The sequence below is a fragment of the Passer montanus genome, unplaced genomic scaffold (genome assembly GCF_014805655.1).
Source record: "Passer montanus isolate IOZ18808 unplaced genomic scaffold, ASM1480565v1 scaffold3, whole genome shotgun sequence".
Taxonomy (NCBI): domain Eukaryota; kingdom Metazoa; phylum Chordata; class Aves; order Passeriformes; family Passeridae; genus Passer; species Passer montanus.
The window spans coordinates 1,531,110-1,549,314 of record NW_024367707.1 but is presented as its reverse complement, the minus strand read 5'-3'; the positions used below and the strand labels follow the sequence as shown (position 1 = coordinate 1,549,314).

General features: G+C 39.5%; 1 protein-coding gene across 4 annotated transcripts in view; it reads left to right on the top strand.

The window, feature by feature from the left end:
• Positions 1 to 2,181: 2,181 nt before the first annotated feature.
• The window catches only part of GK (glycerol kinase), a 35,190-nt gene continuing 19,166 nt past the window's right edge, over positions 2,182 to 18,205 (top strand). For 2 of the 4 annotated variants that reach the window (XM_039714051.1, XM_039714047.1), the window contains exons 1-10: positions 2,182 to 2,332; positions 9,949 to 10,022; positions 10,621 to 10,727; positions 11,271 to 11,348; positions 12,325 to 12,404; positions 13,404 to 13,541; positions 13,956 to 14,065; positions 14,762 to 14,828; positions 15,431 to 15,448; positions 17,311 to 17,346. In XM_039714051.1, the coding sequence (XP_039569985.1) occupies positions 2,267 to 2,332; positions 9,949 to 10,022; positions 10,621 to 10,727; positions 11,271 to 11,348; positions 12,325 to 12,404; positions 13,404 to 13,541; positions 13,956 to 14,065; positions 14,762 to 14,828; positions 15,431 to 15,448; positions 17,311 to 17,346 (774 nt within the window). In that variant the 5' untranslated portion in view covers positions 2,182 to 2,266. The remainder of the gene's footprint in view (positions 2,333 to 9,948; positions 10,023 to 10,620; positions 10,728 to 11,270; positions 11,349 to 12,324; positions 12,405 to 13,403; positions 13,542 to 13,955; positions 14,066 to 14,761; positions 14,829 to 15,430; positions 15,449 to 17,310; positions 17,347 to 18,205) is intronic. The other 2 variants (XM_039714048.1, XM_039714049.1) reach the window with 1 other exon arrangement.

Sequence of the window (18,205 nt, the reverse complement as noted above, 5' to 3'; positions counted from 1 at the left end):
CCCTGGGATAGCACCCTCTATCCCTACTCTGCAAATAGTATTGCATAATAAATACTACAAGAAAAAAATGTTCTATTCAAACAGTGAATAGGAATGTGAAGGAAGCGAGAGCACACCGTTGCATGAGCTGGAAGAATAAACTATTCTCCCTGAGTCAATATTTTCTAGTTTTGGACTAAATTATTTCCCCGTTCTGCCTGTCTTGCATGTCTGTTGAGGGTTAAGGAAATATCACAGGTTATTTCTGTCACACCTCCTGTTCCTGGTCTATAAACATTCACAGGCATTGCTAAAGAACACCTGAGGAAATGGCACCTCCTAATTTCTGTAACTCAGTAATCCTTAACAGTACAGTGGTATTTCATGTTTTGCATATGTCTGTCATGATATTGTTTCCTCCCTTCTTGGATCTAGAGAGACCTCAACCTTTGCTGAGAATTGTCACATCCTCTCTTGAGTTAAAATACACTCAGAACACAATACTGCAGCTTTTAAAAGAGAGAAAAGAAATAACACAAACCCCACACTTTTCCTAGGAATTATACTAATTAATTCAGATTTAACTAAGATTGCATGGGATTAATTCCTTGAATTCCTAATCCACATGGAGAAGCCGTAACCTTGGATAAGTTTTCCTAATGAACTGCAGTTCTTGGTAGTTGCTTTAGAATAGAAGCTCCCTGTGACAAGTGAGGGCAGTAGAGGGGGGATCTCTGGCAAAGCCAGGAGGGATCTTTATGACCTTCTAGGACAAACTCTGTGGATCCTTCTCTAAGGGCTGCAGCAAGCTCTTGAGCAACATGATGTCTAAACTATAGCTAGGTTCCAAGAAAAAAAAGTACAAATCTTGGTGATAAGATTTGAGAATAATAGAAAATCTTTGATAATATTTGGCAAGTGGTCCCCATGCTACTTTACTGTCAGTCTTGAAAATGGGGGTGTGGATCTTACCACAAACTGTATTTGTCTCATTTCAGATGTTGTAGTTAAGGGCTGCAATGAAATCCCCTGCTATTACACATGAGCACTAAGTGCTGTTCACGCCCCATCCAAGGCTCCTCGATGCCAGCTGAAGCACTAACAAACAAAAAAATGAAAAGAGCTGGGTAAGATATCTCGCAAAGCTTTCCCAAGCGGCAGCAATCAGATTTTGCTCATCACGGAGCAATTGCAGCAAAACACCCCAAGTTTGGACAGCTACTAGTAACGTGAATTAATGGCAAAGGCAAATCTTTTTAATGGTGTCTGTGGGGGCTGGTTTACTGGCACCGTGTGTCACTTTTTCAGGCCCTTCAGTCAGTATTGTTGGCTTTTGCAATTCCGTCCCAACTCTTACAACACCAGCGGTTTTTCTGGAACCACAAGTTACCAACAAGCAGTAAGGAAGAAAGACCTAGATTCCATTGTTTTAAAACCAATGAGTATCTCTGCAAGACGCAGGGTAAAGCTTTAAAATAGAAAAGAAGCTGCTTTGGGAATGTATCATAAATGCGCAGAACATATCTCGGTCATCCACGATCACCCAGCCTTGCACAGTTCCTCGGCAGCACCCGCTCTGAACAAAAGATTTCCAGGGATACCCAGGCTTGGCACTCCGCAGCGGGGTCCCGCCTCACGGAGCGTGGGGTTTCTTTCCCCTCTCCCCGAAAACGAGCGAGACACGTTTCGCTCCGTGGAACGCCGCCTCAAGGCACAAGTGACCCGAAAAGGGTTCCCGCTGCTTTCCCGGAGCGACCCGAGCTGCCCTGGGCACCCCGGAGCTCTCCTGGAGCGACCTGTGCTGTCCTGCCCTCAGCACCCCGGGGCTGTCCCGGAGCGATCTGTCCTGTCCTGCCCTCGGCACCTCGGGGCTCTCCCGGAGCGACCCGAGCTGCCCCTGCCCTCAGCACCCCGGGACTCTCACGGAGCGACCTGTGCTGCCCTCAGCACCCCCGGGGCTCTCCCGGAGCGACCTGTGCTGTCCCTGCCCTCAGCACCCCGGGGCTCTCCTAGAGCGACCCGCGCTGCCCTCAGCACGCCCGGGGCTCTCCCGGAGCGACCTGTGCTGTCCCTGCCCTCAGCACCCCGGGGCTCTCCCGCCTCCCCTCCGCCGCCGCCCGCCCGCGCGCCGCTGCCTCAGGGGCTCAGGGGCGGGGCGAGGAAGGGGGCGTGCATCGCGCGCCGCTCGTCACGTGACACGCCCCCCTCCACGCGCCGCCGGCCGCGAGCTGCCCGCGCGGCGCCGGCGCGGCCGTTACGGGAGCGGAGCGGGCGCTGAGGGGGCCCCATGGCCGCGTCCCTGGGGCCGCTGGTGGGAGCCATCGATCAGGGCACCAGCTCCACCCGCTTCCTGGTGAGCACAGCGCGGCGGTCGGGGCGGCACCGGGGGGCAGGCGGCGCCCCCGCGGCCTGAGGGGAGCGGCGGCTTCCGCGCCTTCGCTGCCCTCCATCCCGGCGGGGGCCTCTGCCGTGCCCTTGGGGAAGGGCAGGGGGACGGGCCCGCAGGGCCGGGCTGCGCTGCCCGGCTGCAGCCTCCTGCCTCCCGGAGAGGCGGCGCTGCCCGGCCCGGGGGTGCCGGAGCCGCCGCCGTCCCTCCGTGGCGTTCCCGCCGCGGCGCGGGGGCAGCGCCCGTCCCGCGGGGAGCGGCGCCGGGCGAGCCCGACACCCGCGGCTCTTGCTGCTGCTGCTGCTCCGGGGCACGGCGAGATCCCGCTGCTCCGGGCAGTCTGCGCTTGCAATCTGTCAGGCTTGCAGTCTGCCGGGCGTCTCGCCCCGAATGGAATCAAATGGACATGGTCCTGAGGCACTGGGGAAATAGATCCGTGCGAGTTCGGTGGCTGTGATTAGCTGGTGTTCAAACAATACCGTGACTCCGCTCTGTTCCCCGCTAAAACCTGCCCGGGGCCTGCTGGAGTGACTGCTGCAGCTCCAGCCCTAATGTCACGGCATCTGTAGGTATTCAGGTGTCTGACCCTGCACACCTTGTGAAGCACTGATTTGTTTAAACACTAGAGGAAGATAGGTTTAAGGATAGGAGAATTAATGTATTGGTCATATATTTGACCCTTTAGCTGAAGGATCTAGTTATTTCTGTATTATGCAATAGGCTGTAACTAATGTTGTTATGTGTGAAACTTACTATAGATTCTTGTAGCTTGCAAATCTCTACAAATGTACTGTCCCCATGTCAGTTAAGTCATGGTAGTTTGACTTAATTAAAGCCCTATGATAATTTCCTCCATGGAAGTGGAATAGAGATATTTACTAGATATAAAATGTTGTCAAATGTGCAAAGTATGAATTGGGAAGATGAATGTTTTGGTTTGCCCTTGCTTTTTTTTTTTTTTCTTTTTTTAATACTTCCCCCATGAAACAGGAGGCTATAATATCTTCTTGACCTATGTTACCATTATTACTCAATATCACGACCTTCATGCGATTGTCAAATGAGAAAACACAGCTCTGGGGGTGGAGAGAAACTCCAAACTGACAAATGACACCAGTGGGCTGTCTCGGATGCCAGTCAGGAGTCCTTTTTGGGAACAAACTTGAAGAAGGTCTCTGTAATGCATTAAGATAAATTCTGCCTGCTTTTGTGTATATGCCAAGTTAACTTTTTCTTATCCTAAAAGGATGACACTAGTAGAAGTAAAACTTAAGCTCTTTTACAAGTGTTTTTCCAAGTTCCTTTTAGGAGGAATTTCTTACACTACACACATTCATCAATGGCTTTTATGCAGTTGGGGAGATTTTGCTTGCCTACAAGAGGATTCAGGTGCTTCCTAATTTTATCAAGAAGTATATTGTGTCTGCCACTTTTAAATTCTTGTATCCATCTCAGCGTCTCTCAGTTCATGTCAACATATGGCATTGTCTTAAACTTGGCAGTGTGATCATGTCATTATGATAATAAAGTTACATGGGCTTGAGTAAATAAGATGCATGATCACTGAGTTAAATCAGACCACAGGGGAGTGGGAGAGAAGTGGGCAAAATGTGCAGAGATGTGCTACAACTCACCTCAGCCATTCAGATAACAACACCTGTATCTGGAGAATTCTGAGGTGGAAAGGGATTGTGCAGTTGGAAGAGAGATTTTGCCTTGAAATATTTTAAGCCAGAATGTAATGTATTGTTGTCTGTGCCTAAATTATGTCCTTGTCTCTGTTGTTCTTTTGCTTTTAGTTGTTTTTGTTACATTTCCCAGTGATCTCTCTACATTTTTTTAACATAGTGTTTCTAACAGTTTTTGTCTTCACCAAGTCACAAGTCAAAATCAACTTGTTGCTTACTTTGCACCTGTGTATTCAGTAATTCAGTGCAACTGTCATCTAACATTTCAAGTGGAACACCTATGATTTTGAGCAGGTTAAAGAGTTCTCCTGGTTGAAAAACTGTCTGGTCCAATGGGGCCAAAGAGTAGTGTCAGCTGTTCAGAGTGTGAATTTATAATTTCAGGTGGCAGATTGAGCAGTGGTGTCCACAGCAGTCAGTAGTGGGGGCTCATACCCCACAGTATTTTCATGGACAGCCATGGGGATGGGTTGGGATGTTCTCTCAGATGGGGTGACCAGTTGACTGAAATTCCAGTTGGAGAAGGGACTGCCAGAACATTCATACAGTTAAACAAAGTTGAGCACTCAAGACAGAATGCTAAGAGGCTGCTTAGTTGAAAAGGACTCACTCCTGCTGGACATCAAGTTGGATATATGTGAGCAATGCATCCTTGTGGAGGTGCACATTAAGAAAGTTCAGAAAGTAATTGTTGCCATCTGTGTAGCACTTAAGAGGCAGCATCTGGAGCCCTGTGTCTGATGTTGGACCCTGCAGAGGATGAGACTTGGAAGGACTGGATTTCATCCAGCCAAAGGAATCCCTGTGCTGCAGCACAAGGCCGTGGAAGAAGGGTTGGGAGGTCAGGGATTCTTTCTTCACAAGAGAGGCTTAAGGGGTGTCCTCAGCTGTCTAACCACAGTTTGTGGAGAACACAGAACAGCCTTTTCTCAGCCATGCACAGAGAAAGACAGTGGGCAGAGAACTCAAGCTGCAGCAAGTGGAATGTCCAATAGATGTAAAGAAACAGTGTTTCACTATGAGGGCTCTGGATCAGGGGCTGAGAAAGGTGTGTGGAATCTCCATCTTTGCAGATATCAGTGCCTGATTCAAAAAGGCCCTGAACAGCCTGGTTTTAAATTCAGGCTTACCTGAGCAGCGAGTTAGGCTGGGTGACCTCCTGAGAGTCAGAGTAAATTATCCTGTGTGCAGACACAAGTTTTGTTTGTCCTGCTTGTGAATGAGGAGGCTGTGTGAGCACAGAGGCTAAAGAAGCACCAGAACTCAGGAGCATTTCTGTTATTGTCACTCCTTCTTTAGCCTTGCCTCTCACGCAGTGGTAGTTTTATGCTGTAGCTTTATCCTCCACACTCCCTATTTTGGATCTTTACCTTTATTAGCTACTTTTGCAAAACAACTTGTAATTGTTTTTGACATTGTAACTTTTCTGTTAAGTTGGGTTGAAGCTGGGTGACAGATTCAGAGTACCAGGGAGACCTCAGTGCTTACAAGACAATTGTTTAAAGCTCATTTTCTTAAAAATACCAAGCAGGAACATAAAGTGGGTAGCCTAAATAAGTGTACCCAGATAATTGAATTCTGGCCAAGATGTTTCACTGAATATTTTCATTGAATACTTTAATCTCTCATGTTCCATTTCATATTATTCAAGAATCATAAAAATACACTATAGCTTCTTTTGTGAAAAGTCTTAGGATCAGGAGCTAATGGCCAGCTGAACCATTGTTTGATCTCTTGAAAGGTATTTGCTGGATAGTGTTTCTGTCATTTTATCCAGGAACAGCAAAAATTGAAAGACACAGTGAAGTACCTACACAGTACTTTAAGTTATAAGTTTGTCAGATGCAGAACATATTTTTCCACCTCTGTGAAATATTTTTTTTCCTTTACTTTGTCTTCAGAAGCAACAATCTAAAAAAGCTCTATCACACTGCAAGCATTCTTTTCAATAAACAAAAATTGATTTTAGGTAAAGAAGACATTTATACCCACTGAGTTTTCTCTTCAGAGGGAAATTAATTTTAATCCCCTTCTGAAGTAACATGACCTTTTGGGGAAAACTTGATTGCGTAACTAGCACAAAAGTTTTAAAATATTGTAAATACAATTTTCCCCCTAGCTCTTATCACTTAAAATACAGTGTAGTTTTAATTTTAAGTCCCATAATTGTAAGCATCTCCTAGATGGTGAGGGAGATGTGTCCATCATGAGCCTTCCAAGAAAGGTAATTTGTTAAATTTGTTAAAAACTTGTACTTATTCATAAATTCTGACTGTGCTACTCCTAGTTAAATACTGGAGAGGGAATTATTGTTTGTCTCTTGTCCTTGCCCCAGCTGAGTTGATTTCAGTGCAATTTCAGAACTCCAGCTCTGAGCTTGTTTGCCTGCAAAGCAATGGCTGTTCCTGCTTGTCAGAAACTCATGAAGATACAGCATAGAATAACAGAAATAGCTTTTCTGCAGGCAGAGTTACGTGACAAAGCTTGAGAGATATAAAAAGTTACTTCTAAAATCTGTTTTCATTATTGTCTTTTCAGCTGTGCAACTTCTTTCATCACTTCCATGAACCTCATATTTTTGTTCATTCCTTGAAAATTGTTACAGCTGATTGATATGAATCCTTTTCCACCAAGATAACAAAACATAAATGTAATACACAATAATATGTAATAATATGTAACTGTACCCCTTTATGTGATGCTGTTCATTCCTTGAAAATTGTTACAGCTGATTGATATGAATTATTTTCCAAGATAACAAAACATAAACGTAATACACAAAAGTATGTAATAATATGTTACTGTACCCCTTTATGTGATGTGATGTATTATATTAAAGACCCCTATAAAAAGCATGAATTAAGTGATCAGCCCTGTGCCTTTCTGCTTGTTCACATACAAGACACCTGTGTGGCCTTTCTTCTCTGCAGTCCTGAGACTCAAGGCTCCAGCTCTGATTCTCTGTTGGGAGTAGAGGGAGGATGTTATTCCTTTTCTTTAATCTCTCACTAGAGAATTCAGTACACATCTGGTGGCTTTCACTTTCATCTCTGTTCAAGACAGCTGTACAAGTCCAAATAGCCTAGACAATTCTTCATTACTACTGCTGATAAAATTAGGTCAAAACTGACTTTAGCTTTCCCCCACACACAACTGAGAGATCAGTAGCATAAACTTGAATCCATTCTTAAGGGGTTGAAAGCCTCTAGTCCTAACAAATTACAGAAATACACTTCAAACCTGTTTTGACAGGGATGTATTGACCTTATCTGAATTATTCGTACTTACTCTCACTTATTTTTTTAACTCTCCACTGTCAAATAGGGACTGTATAGGGATTTTTTTTATATAACAATAGTGTTTTTTTGGAGGGAGTGGGAAAGGAAGGCTTTGAGGTCTCATATATTCTATTTATTCCCTATGTTATTTATCATTTTGTAGGTTTAAATTTAGTAACTCATTCATCTTTCCACATATCAGAATTCTGTCTATCAGTGTAGAAGTCATAAAATCATAGAATAATTTGGGTCAGAAGGGACCTTAAAGATTAACTGGTTCCACCCTCCTCACCATGGGCAGGAACTGCTTCCACTAGACCAGGGTGCACAGGGCCCTGTCCAACCTGGCGTCACACAGGGATTGCTCCCAGTGAAACTTTTTAATCCCTTGCTCTGAATAACAGGGAGTGTCTGTTGCTTTTGTTGAGAATGTCAGAAGCTTGCAGGTTTATTTATGATGGATTAGCAAAGTGTTTGCTTAGTTCTTGTCTATGGATATGAAAAAATCTATGCAGTCATAATGTTATTGCTTCCGTTGAAAATGTATTCCTGTCAGAGTTTATTGCTGTCTTCAAGCCACACACCCCACATTCACTTGATGACTTTGTCTAATTGAATCTGTGCTTCCTGCTACCAGGAGGAATCCTTTGCATTACTTTTTGTTTCAAGGAATACTGACTGATTAGTGGTGAGTGATTACCACATGATATTTAGCATTGCTAGTATGTCAGATACATATTAACAAACAGGTTAAATAAAAAGTCTTCTATCTTTCAGTCTTTTTTCTAAAAACCTAGAAAATTTGAATATGCTTTTGGCAGAACGGCAGTTTCAAGTCAAGAAATCTTACTGCATACATACAAAACAACCTGTCCATTAAGTATGTTGTGTAGCATTTTGAGATCCATATCCCATTATGCAAGTTGCTTCCAAATGTGTAGTACTGACAGACCTTTCTTTTTTAATAGGATAGATCCCTGTCAAGCCTGAGCTGGTAGATGAAACACAGATAAGTAAATAAAGTGAAAATAATTAAGTGGTGCTCTTTCTATGTAATCTTTTGAGCTGATAGCAGAAAAGAATGATCACGTACCTTTTAAAGACTTATTTTCTGGTCAGTGGAGCTTGTGGTATGTAAGAAATCAGTGTTTTCCAGAGTTTGTGCTGTTTTGTGAGGTTTTCAAGACTTACCTAGAAAAGTTCTTGAGCTACCTGACCTAATCTCATTGCTGATCCTGCTTTGAGCAGGATGTTGTACTAGAGATCTCTCAAGGTCCCTTCTGATTGATTCTGCAGTTCTAATGTATAAGTAGAATGTTTCAAAGTTTCACTCTAAAGTCTTTAAGGTTCCAAAGAAACTGGAGAATCAGAACTTCATCTCCTTTTTGTCAGAGTTGTTCTAATAGTTTCAGGCTAAAGTGTACTGTGTAGATGATACCAAGAGTTTATGGATTAAAAACTTTAAGAGAAACTCCTAAAATTTGTGGAATGAGAAGAGAACATTAACAAGTATAGAATAGATTCAGTTGTATCCCCTAGGGGGGACGGATATAACTGAATTTTGTTTCTTTAGCATGCGAGTGGTTTCTAAATCTGGCTCAGCTCTGCTTGCCATGAAAAGGTAGGATGGTGTCCTACTGACAAGTTCTGCAGTTCACCTGAACCTGCTGCTAGATTTTACTTTCTGGATCCCAGAATGTTCTTCACACAGAAGATTCTGCATGGTGCTGTGGAGAAAGAGCCCTTCCCCCAGGATCACCACCAGTGCCCAGCCAGGCACTCCGGCTCACTCACTGCTCACTTCACTTGAATGTGTCACCGGGTGTCCCTTAGCTTGGCCTGGGCAGAGATTCCTTTCGGGAACGGACCACTCCTGGTTAATGAGGGTTGTTGTGCATTCTCCATGAGCTTCTACTGCAAGGCAGAACTCTAGCTTGTGATTCCTTGAGAACAGCCATTGATAGAGTCCTCGTGATTCTCTACTCTGATGGTTTTTATTGTAGAGTATCCAAATTTAAGTTATTTTCTGCATGTTCTTCTCTTTTTTTGCTGGGTTGTGTTGCTGCAGTGGCATTCTTTTCTTGTCAGATTGTTAATGAGCTCTGTATTGTAGTTTTGAAACAAAATAGGTTTTGCTTAGGTACTTTCTTGTTATTTAGTTTGATCCCTTCTATGTTTAGTCACAGATTTTCACTCTTCCTAAAAATGAGCTAACCCAAGAAACACACAGATAACTCTGGCAATAGAGTAACACAGCAAGAGTAAAAGAAATGCTATTATCAACCACAGTGGGTATTTTACTGAGAGATATTCCAATATGTATAAGGAGTTTAACTTCTATAACCACTACAAGAAAAAATCTGGTTCTTTTCCAACCCATCAGCAAAAAAAAGCCATTAAAATTGACAGTGACAACAAAGTTTGCCAAAATAATCTTTGCCTACCTTAATTTTAAAAGTGTATATATCTGAATCCTTGTTATATAGATATTGGGGTTGATGATAAAAAATTACTATCTGTTGTCACAGCACTGCATTTGTTCAAAATAATAAATGTTAATTATTGTTGTTTAAACTTCTTTGTTTGTACAAAATTCAATTGTGTAATTTATTTGTAGGTTTTTAATGCATTAACAGCAGAGCTTTTGAGTCACCATCAAGTGGAAATAAAGCAAGAATTCCCTAGAGAAGGGTATGATTTTTTTTATTTTTTCATTTGTCTAGAGTTTGGTAGAGCTTATGAATTCTTATCTATGAGTCATCAAAACTGAAGTTGATTAATAATTCTGAGTAGCACAGTAACTGCTATAAAAGACTGGGCAGAAAAAATGGCATGAAACAGCTCCCACCGGGTGTCCGGAATGTGCCTGAGTTACGGAAATTAAAAGTACTTGGTGTTCAGCTCTGGTCACTCATTTACATATTTAACATCTAAACTGTAGCGTCTAAACGTGAAAGCTTAAAGCTAAAGTTGAAATGAGACTTAACATCTCATTTAAGGTAATAAACCTGGTAATTTTTACATTTGAATCACAGTCTTCAGCTTGGTCCATATAAATATCTTCCTTTGTTTTTTGAGGTTTCATTTGTTTGTTTGTTTGTTCCTAACTGACCTGCCATTTGCTGCCAATGCCCTCGGTATAAAACAAAACAAAACTCTTTGTTTGTAGATATGCAAAAAATGTTTTGTAGCTATATTTGTATTAAAATGCTCAGCTTGATTTTCAGACTAATATTATTTTTTCTTTTTATGTACATTTTAATTAACTGGTGTTTACTGTTTGTTAAAGATGGGTAGAACAAGATCCAAAGGAAATATTAAACTCTGTCTATGAATGTGTGGAAAGGACCTGTGAGAAAATGAGAGAACTGAACATGGACATTGCTAACATAAGAGGTACTTATGGGTAGAGGGCTTTAACAGCTATGGTTGAGCAATTCAGACACCACAGTTTTTAAGTTAATAAATAGAAAGGTGGCAGCATGTGCCAGCCTAAAACAAAATGTTAAATTGTATTTGAAAGCAGTTTTTTGGGGAGGAATGATGAGAAAATAAGTGTGTGATTAACAATGCAGAATCTACAAGGTAGACTTAAACTAATGTTGTAAAATCACAGAGACAAGTGATGAAGAAATTCTGAAATTTTTAGGACTTTAATTTAGGAAAGCTGTTTTCCCCTGTCAGTGTTGTCGCTGTCTCAGTTTGTGGCTGAAAGAGAGAGAGGTTTAGAGCATATAGGTTAATCAGCAAAAATGAGTTCTTAGAGGTAATATTTCTAGATTATACCTTGAAAAAAATTGAAAGCTTTTTATTTCCCATTTACTTTCCTCTTCTCCTTACCTGTTCCTCCCTCCTCTCCACCTCTCCGTTCCCTCCCTCACCCCCCCAAAAGGGGAAAACAAACCTTTTGAAAAGGATACTTTCTGTTTTGTCCTGAAGCCATTGGAGTCACCAATCAGAGAGAAACAACAGTGGTTTGGGACAAGACAACTGGAGAACCTCTTTATAATGCTATTGGTAATTATATATATAACTAACTTTCTAAATATGTAATATCATAATATGATCATGTTGTGGAAAAAATGCTTTTGTATTTTCCTGTGCAAATCTGGTTGTGACTTAGCCTAGTAATTTCTTGGATTTTTTGATATCTGTGTTGTAAGATGTGTGTTTGCATACATAAGTTTAAAAAAGTCCATTCCATAAAAATTGTTACTTAATAAATCACTTTATTGGTTTTCAAAAAACCCCACTATGTTCCTGAGGGGCACAAAATGGCACAAACTCTCTGACTGGCACCCAGATCACTTTCTTTGAAATTTTCAGGATGCTGGTGGTTTAACTTTAAAGGAAAATAATGTTAAGTAGGTTTAATTATTGATGACTTAATGAATACTTATTAATACTCAGAGTTTTATTTTTACCTTACCTTAGCTTTTCAGATATTGTCAGCTGAAAAATGGTAATTGTCTAGAATTGGTTTTTTAGGTCAAGTGCCAGATATAGTTTGACATAGTATGACTGTAAAACCAGGACTCTTCTATAGTCCAATAAATGTAGTTAACAGCTTTATCTTAAACCCAGCTTTGCCTTGATAACTACAACACAGTCTTTTAGTAGAAAGTTTACATAGAAATAGTAAATAATCAACCTGCTATTTGTTTTAACCTCTTAGTTTAATCACAGTCATCTGCTAAAAGTAGCATTAGTCACTTGCTTATATTCTGATAAAATAAACATCCTACTTGTGGAAAATCCTGCTTCTTTCTCAAATCATTTGTTCTTCTAAATCAAATTAATTTATCTAACCATTTTAATTTTTACAACAGTGCCCTTAAAATACAATGGCAATGCAATATTCTTTCAACTACACAAAAAGATAAAAATAGATAGGAATTCACTGGCAAGAGCTCTGGGTTCATAGAAGCAGGCTGAAAATGTCACTTTTTGTGTATCAAATCACATGATCAATTAATTTTATTCATGGTTTTAGTGTGGCTTGACCTGAGAACCCAGTCAACAGTTGAATATCTTCTTAACAGAATTCCTGGAAAAAACAAAACTTTTTCAAAGGTAGGAGACATTCCGGAACATTTAAATGGTACCTGCTGCAATATATAATGTTTTGGATATATGTGTTTAAAATTCTCCTAAACAAAGTCACTTGTAGTTTCTAGTCCCTTCTTAGCTTGTCAAATCATAAAAAATGAACACAAGACACCAATCTGAGACTAGAAAATTTTTAATTTCCTTAAAATAAATGTTTAACACTTCTTTAATTTCTCACTATGGAAGTGAGACCTAATCCTGTGCTAGCTAGCCAATATAAAATAAACATTACACACAAAAGTTAAAATCAAGTAGAAAAAAAGAAAGGGAAATAATTTACTGGTATGAAATGTGTTATCCATTCTTGTGCCTTAATATTGAAATTAATTGCATCCAATCTGAGAACAAGGAAGATCATTTGTAAAGAGCAAGTTCATTCTTTTTTGTGAGCATATATATAACATATTGGAAACTAAATGCTTGTAAAAAGGTGTCACAATTGTTTGATTAATTGATTAATGTTGTCCTTTACTAATAGAATAAATATGTATTTTGTATATTATATTATTTCCTACGGGCAGGAAATGGATTCAAAAAGTGCATAAACTTACTTTATTTCCAAGTTCTAATAGAATGCAATTTTCATCTTTCCTGTGTTGTCCTGCCCATTTTTGTTGTTGTTACTTATTGTCTAGTCATATGGAGATATCCTAGATAAGACAGGCCTTCTGCAAACAACTTTTTCCACGTAGATGATCTTTGAACTACATTTAGATCAGCTTTGATCTTTATCTATTATTGCACTGGTCATTTGATTTTGATGTTTTTAGACTTGTGTGTTGTATGCTTAGCATTTATTTAAATAATTACTTAGTGCTTATTTAAATAATTGCAGAAGTTAGTGGAATTTTTCTGAGTTTTGCTTATTTTTTTTCCCTTACTATCACCATTTTTACATATAACTACAGTATTTATGGAAAAGATACTTGCATGGTGTTTACATTATTTTTTTTAACTTTACAGTTTAAGACCGGTCTTCCACTTAGCACTTATTTTAGTGCAGTGAAACTTCGGTGGCTTTTGGATAATGTGGAAGAGATTAAGCGAGCAGTTGAGGATGGAAGAGCTATGTTTGGGACTATTGATTCATGGCTTATATGGGTATGTATTTGTGAGTTTATTATCACTCTTCTTACAATGAATTTCCATCTCATGTAAATCTCTGTGCATGTGATACTCAATGCCCATTGATGACACGATGATGTCAATAAAAGCTACTAAAGAAATTCCAATGAGGTTCCTTGCAAGACGAACTTTTACTGTTCCTGTACCATTATATTTTTTTCTTGATTCTTAGGTGGAGTTTACCATTATAGTTTGCTGTAAAACTTTGCTTACACTTTCAGAAAAATCTTGGACTTTAGAAAGGTGTATTAGGTCTGCCTGTTTAGTTGTTGCAGAAATACCAGAGCTCCTAATCCCAAGGTGAAAACTTTTTGATTTTGAAATTTTTTTGGAATTTGTTGAAGTAAACCTATATTTCTCCTTGACAAATGCTGTGATTTTTTTGTTCAGAGTTTGACAGGTGGGACGAATGGAGGCATTCACTGTACAGATGTCACCAATGCCAGTAGAACTATGTTGTTCAACATTCATTCCTTGGAATGGGATCCTGACCTCTGCAAGTAAGCTTTCTTACTGTTTTTCAGTAATACTATCATTTAAATAGTTTCTAACTCATTTAAAGGTAAGAATCTCTTATCTAAACTAAGATCAGCAGGTACTGTTCTATTTGCCGTTGATATTAATAACTAAGATTCATTGTTCTCCAGATGTCCAGTTTACAATGGTCTGGATTAAAAAAAAGTAGCAGAATCTTTCTGTAAATGGAGGCCTGGTTCATGGAAACAACTTAGCTCCGTTGCTTAGGGCATGATGCTAATAATGCCCAGGTTGTGGTTTCAATCCCTGTATGGGCCAATCACTTCAGATCCTTGTGGGTCCCTTCCAACTCAGAATATTGTGATTTAATAGTGTCTTTATTACTTAATCAAATTTGTACAGCAGCTGGAATGACAGTGTCTCTATTTGATATTTGAATTTACTAACAAATGTATTATTAAGATATTGTTGGAAGAGGCATGAATTTCTATGTAAAAGAGTTGGATAGGTCCTCAAAGATTGAAATATATGCTGTTTTCCTCCAAAATTCAGTGTCCACTGTAACAAGTGGAAAAACATATAGATTAAAACCTAGAAACAAAAGTTGCTTTTGTAGTTTTTCTTTTCTTTATGCTTAAATTTATTTTAAAAAATAAATGCAAAATCCTTTCTGATTTAGCACTGACTATATAATATACATAATTTTGTGTTGTATTCAGGTTCTTTGAAATTCCTATGGAAATACTTCCAAATGTACGAAGCTCCTCTGAGATTTACGGCCTAATGGTATGTTTTCCAATATTTATGTGAAATTTGTCTTGTAAAAATATAACTGTATCCATTTGAATTTGCCAGATTCCATAGATTAGAATTAATGGCTTTTTTTTGACCAGTATTGTTTGGTTTATGATTAGTAAGCTGTTACCTACTGTTATATAATATTATAGGAAGTTGAGTATTTGGTTACTTTAATGCAGCACCAATTCTTCTGACACAGTGGCATCTAACTAATGAACTTCAAGATTGGATAAACTGGATGTTGGGATTTTGCATTCTTTTTCCTGGTAATTTGAGTTTAATGGACACGTAAGAAAATACATGTATTTTGTAGTGAAGACAAGTTACAAGATGGATTTTGTTAATAGAACTTTAACTTCTCTGAAATATTTTTGCTAATGTTTTAATGGAAATGCCACTAGAAGTCATTGCTGATATTTATTTATGTGGAGGTTGTATAAGAGTGAGTTGTATTAAGCTGAAGGAGCGAGGTAAATGGAAAAAGATACTGCCTGACCACCAGAACAGAATTGCTCATCACTTTAAATGTGAACTTCTGTTTCTCTTCCCCTTTCCATTTTTTTTCTTTTTCTTCCTTTTGCTGGCTGTAGAAAATCTGTCCTAGCCGGGTGAGTAGAGGCTTCCATTAGGCTGACCACCTATATCTTACTCATTCTGCTCAGATGCTGTGCATTTTCATTGGTTTAAGGATTAGAAAAAGTGCACTTCTTCGGCCAATAAATTTGCTGTGTGTTTCCAAATCTGAGATAATACAATTAGAGTTCATGCCAAAATTATTTCTGAAAAGTGATCTCAATGTATGTGTTTGTCCTAATTTCCGCACTGTTGAATATTTATTTTTATAGTGAGTTAAAAAATACAGCTACTGGCTAATAAGTGTTAGCTATAGCATTTTATAAATGAGAAAAACTGTTTATTCTGTCTAAAAATATTAATTCTATGGTAGCTAAACATCAGATTTATGTAGAGCTTTTAAGTGCATTTATAAACACAGTTATCTTAAATACAGTTAATTAAAATGTGAATTAATTCAGATTGGAAATACACTTGCATGGCTTTACTGAAAATTCATTTTCACAATTGCACAAAAACAATTTAAAGAAGCAAGCAGAAATTGTCAGGAAATAGTTAAATAATTAAATAAAATTTTCAGGATACACTCACTAAGTTTGCACATGACACTGAGATGGGCAGAAATGTTGATCTGCTGGGAGGGCAGGAAGGGTCTGCCAAGGGATCTGGACAGGCTGGACTGATGGGCTGAGACCAGTTCCGTGAGGTTCCACCAGGCCAAGTGCCAGGTCCTGCCCTCGGGTCACAACAACCCCAGGCAGAGCTACAGGCCGGGGGAAGAGTGACTGGAAAGGTGCCTGGAGGAAAAGTACCTGGGGATGTTGATCAACAGCAGCTGGACATGAGCCAGGTGTGCCCAGGGGCCCGGGAAGGCCAAAGGCACCTGGCCTGGATCAGCAATGGTGTGGCAGCAGGACCAGGGCAGGGATTGTCCCCTGTACTCTGCACTGGTGAGGTCACACCTCAAATCCTGTGTCCAGTTTTGGGCCTCTCACTACAAGAAAGGCACTGAGGGGTTGGAGCAAGTCCAGAGAAGAGGAATAGAGCTGGGGAAGGGTCTGGAGCACAGGAATGGTGAGGAGCAGCTGAGGGAGCTGGGGGTGTTTGGCCTGGAGAAAGGAAGGGTTGGAAGGGGAGCTTACCACTCTATAACCGCCTGAAAGGAGGTTGTAGCCAGGTGGGGGTTGGTCTCTTCTCCCAGGTGATAAAGTGATAAAAAGTGATAATACAAGAGCCTTCACAGCCTATCAAATATTGGAACAGGCTGCCAAGAGAGGTGGTGGAGTCACCATCCCTGGAGGTCTTAAAAGACATATAGATGTGGCACTTACAGACATGGATTAATGATGGACTTGGCAGTGCTGGGTTAACAGTTGGACATGATAATCTAAGAGGGATTTTCCAATTTAAATGATTTTATGATTCTGTAACAGGAATGTAACTGAAAAATTCTGGTAATGTTTAGAAGAAAGCCTACTTGAGACTTAAAATACTGTATTTTAAAACCAGGCATCTGCCTTTGCTTAGGATGTCACCACAGCCACGTATTTTCCTGATCACTTTACCATTTTGCACTTCTGCATTTTACACTTGGCATTTACTGCACAGATTACACTGAACTGGATTTTCTGTATAGTATTATTTCAAGAAAATTTATGCTAGGAACTTTTGAGGTCACATAAACATATTTGTAAAACTTCCTGCTCTCCATTTCTTAGTGGTTTAGACATGAGCTGCATTAAGCTGAAACAAAGTGTACGCCTGAACTGAGCCATATTGCTTTCATGACCCTTCTTTGTTTTCCTTTGAGCATTAGAAGTTTAGCTTATTTTTCATTGCCTTCAATTCTAGTCATGGAAAGCTAACTCTGTGTTTTTCTTTCTTTTTTTGTAAACAGGAATCTGGAGCTTTGACAGGTGTACCAATTTCTGGGGTAAGTCCTACTTCAACTTAGATTTTGGCATGACAATCTGGAAGATGAACATAGCTTCACAAGAAAAAGCTTTAAGGATGAGTGAATCCTGCTATGAATTAAGTTTTTGGGTTTTTACTTCAGATTAAACAGGAGGTAAACTAGTAGATGAATCACTATTTGGCTTGATCCGTTATTATTAAGGTCTGGCTGTGGAAGTAAAAATGAGAGCTTTAATGCATGTGTGTAGTGCTGTTGGAAACTTGGTATCTCTAAGTAAATGAGTAACGTTACAAAATGAAGATGAATCACTATTTGGCTTGATCCGTTATTATTAAGGTCTGGCTGTGGAAGTAAAAATGAGAGTTTTAATGCATATGTGTAGTGCTGTTGGAAACTTGTATCTCTAAGTAAATGAGTAACATTACAAAATGGAAGCAAGCCCTGCTTCATATATATAAAAGAAGTATATACATAATCTAAATGTATATATGAAATGCTGGACAAATTCTCAGCTTTTTCCAATAACATGTATAAAGATAGTAAATTTTAGTTTTTATTTCTTTAAATTGCTCACCATAAGTAGCACAACACATTTCATTTGCAGTTCTTACAGAGAGAAGTGTAATGAAAAGCATAGCTTTTCTCTGTTGGTTTTTTCCTTGCTTTCAATTATCCATGTGCTACTAATAAATTAGAGTTATAGTCATGTGAGGACACTTGCTAAAGGGAAAAATCTCTTCGAGAAGTGTAATGAAAAGCATAGCTTTTCTCTGTTGGTTTTTTCCTTGCTTTCAATTATCCATGTGCTACTAATAAATTAGAGTTATAGTCAAATATGTAATTCATGTAAGGACACTTGCTAAAGGAAAAAATCTCT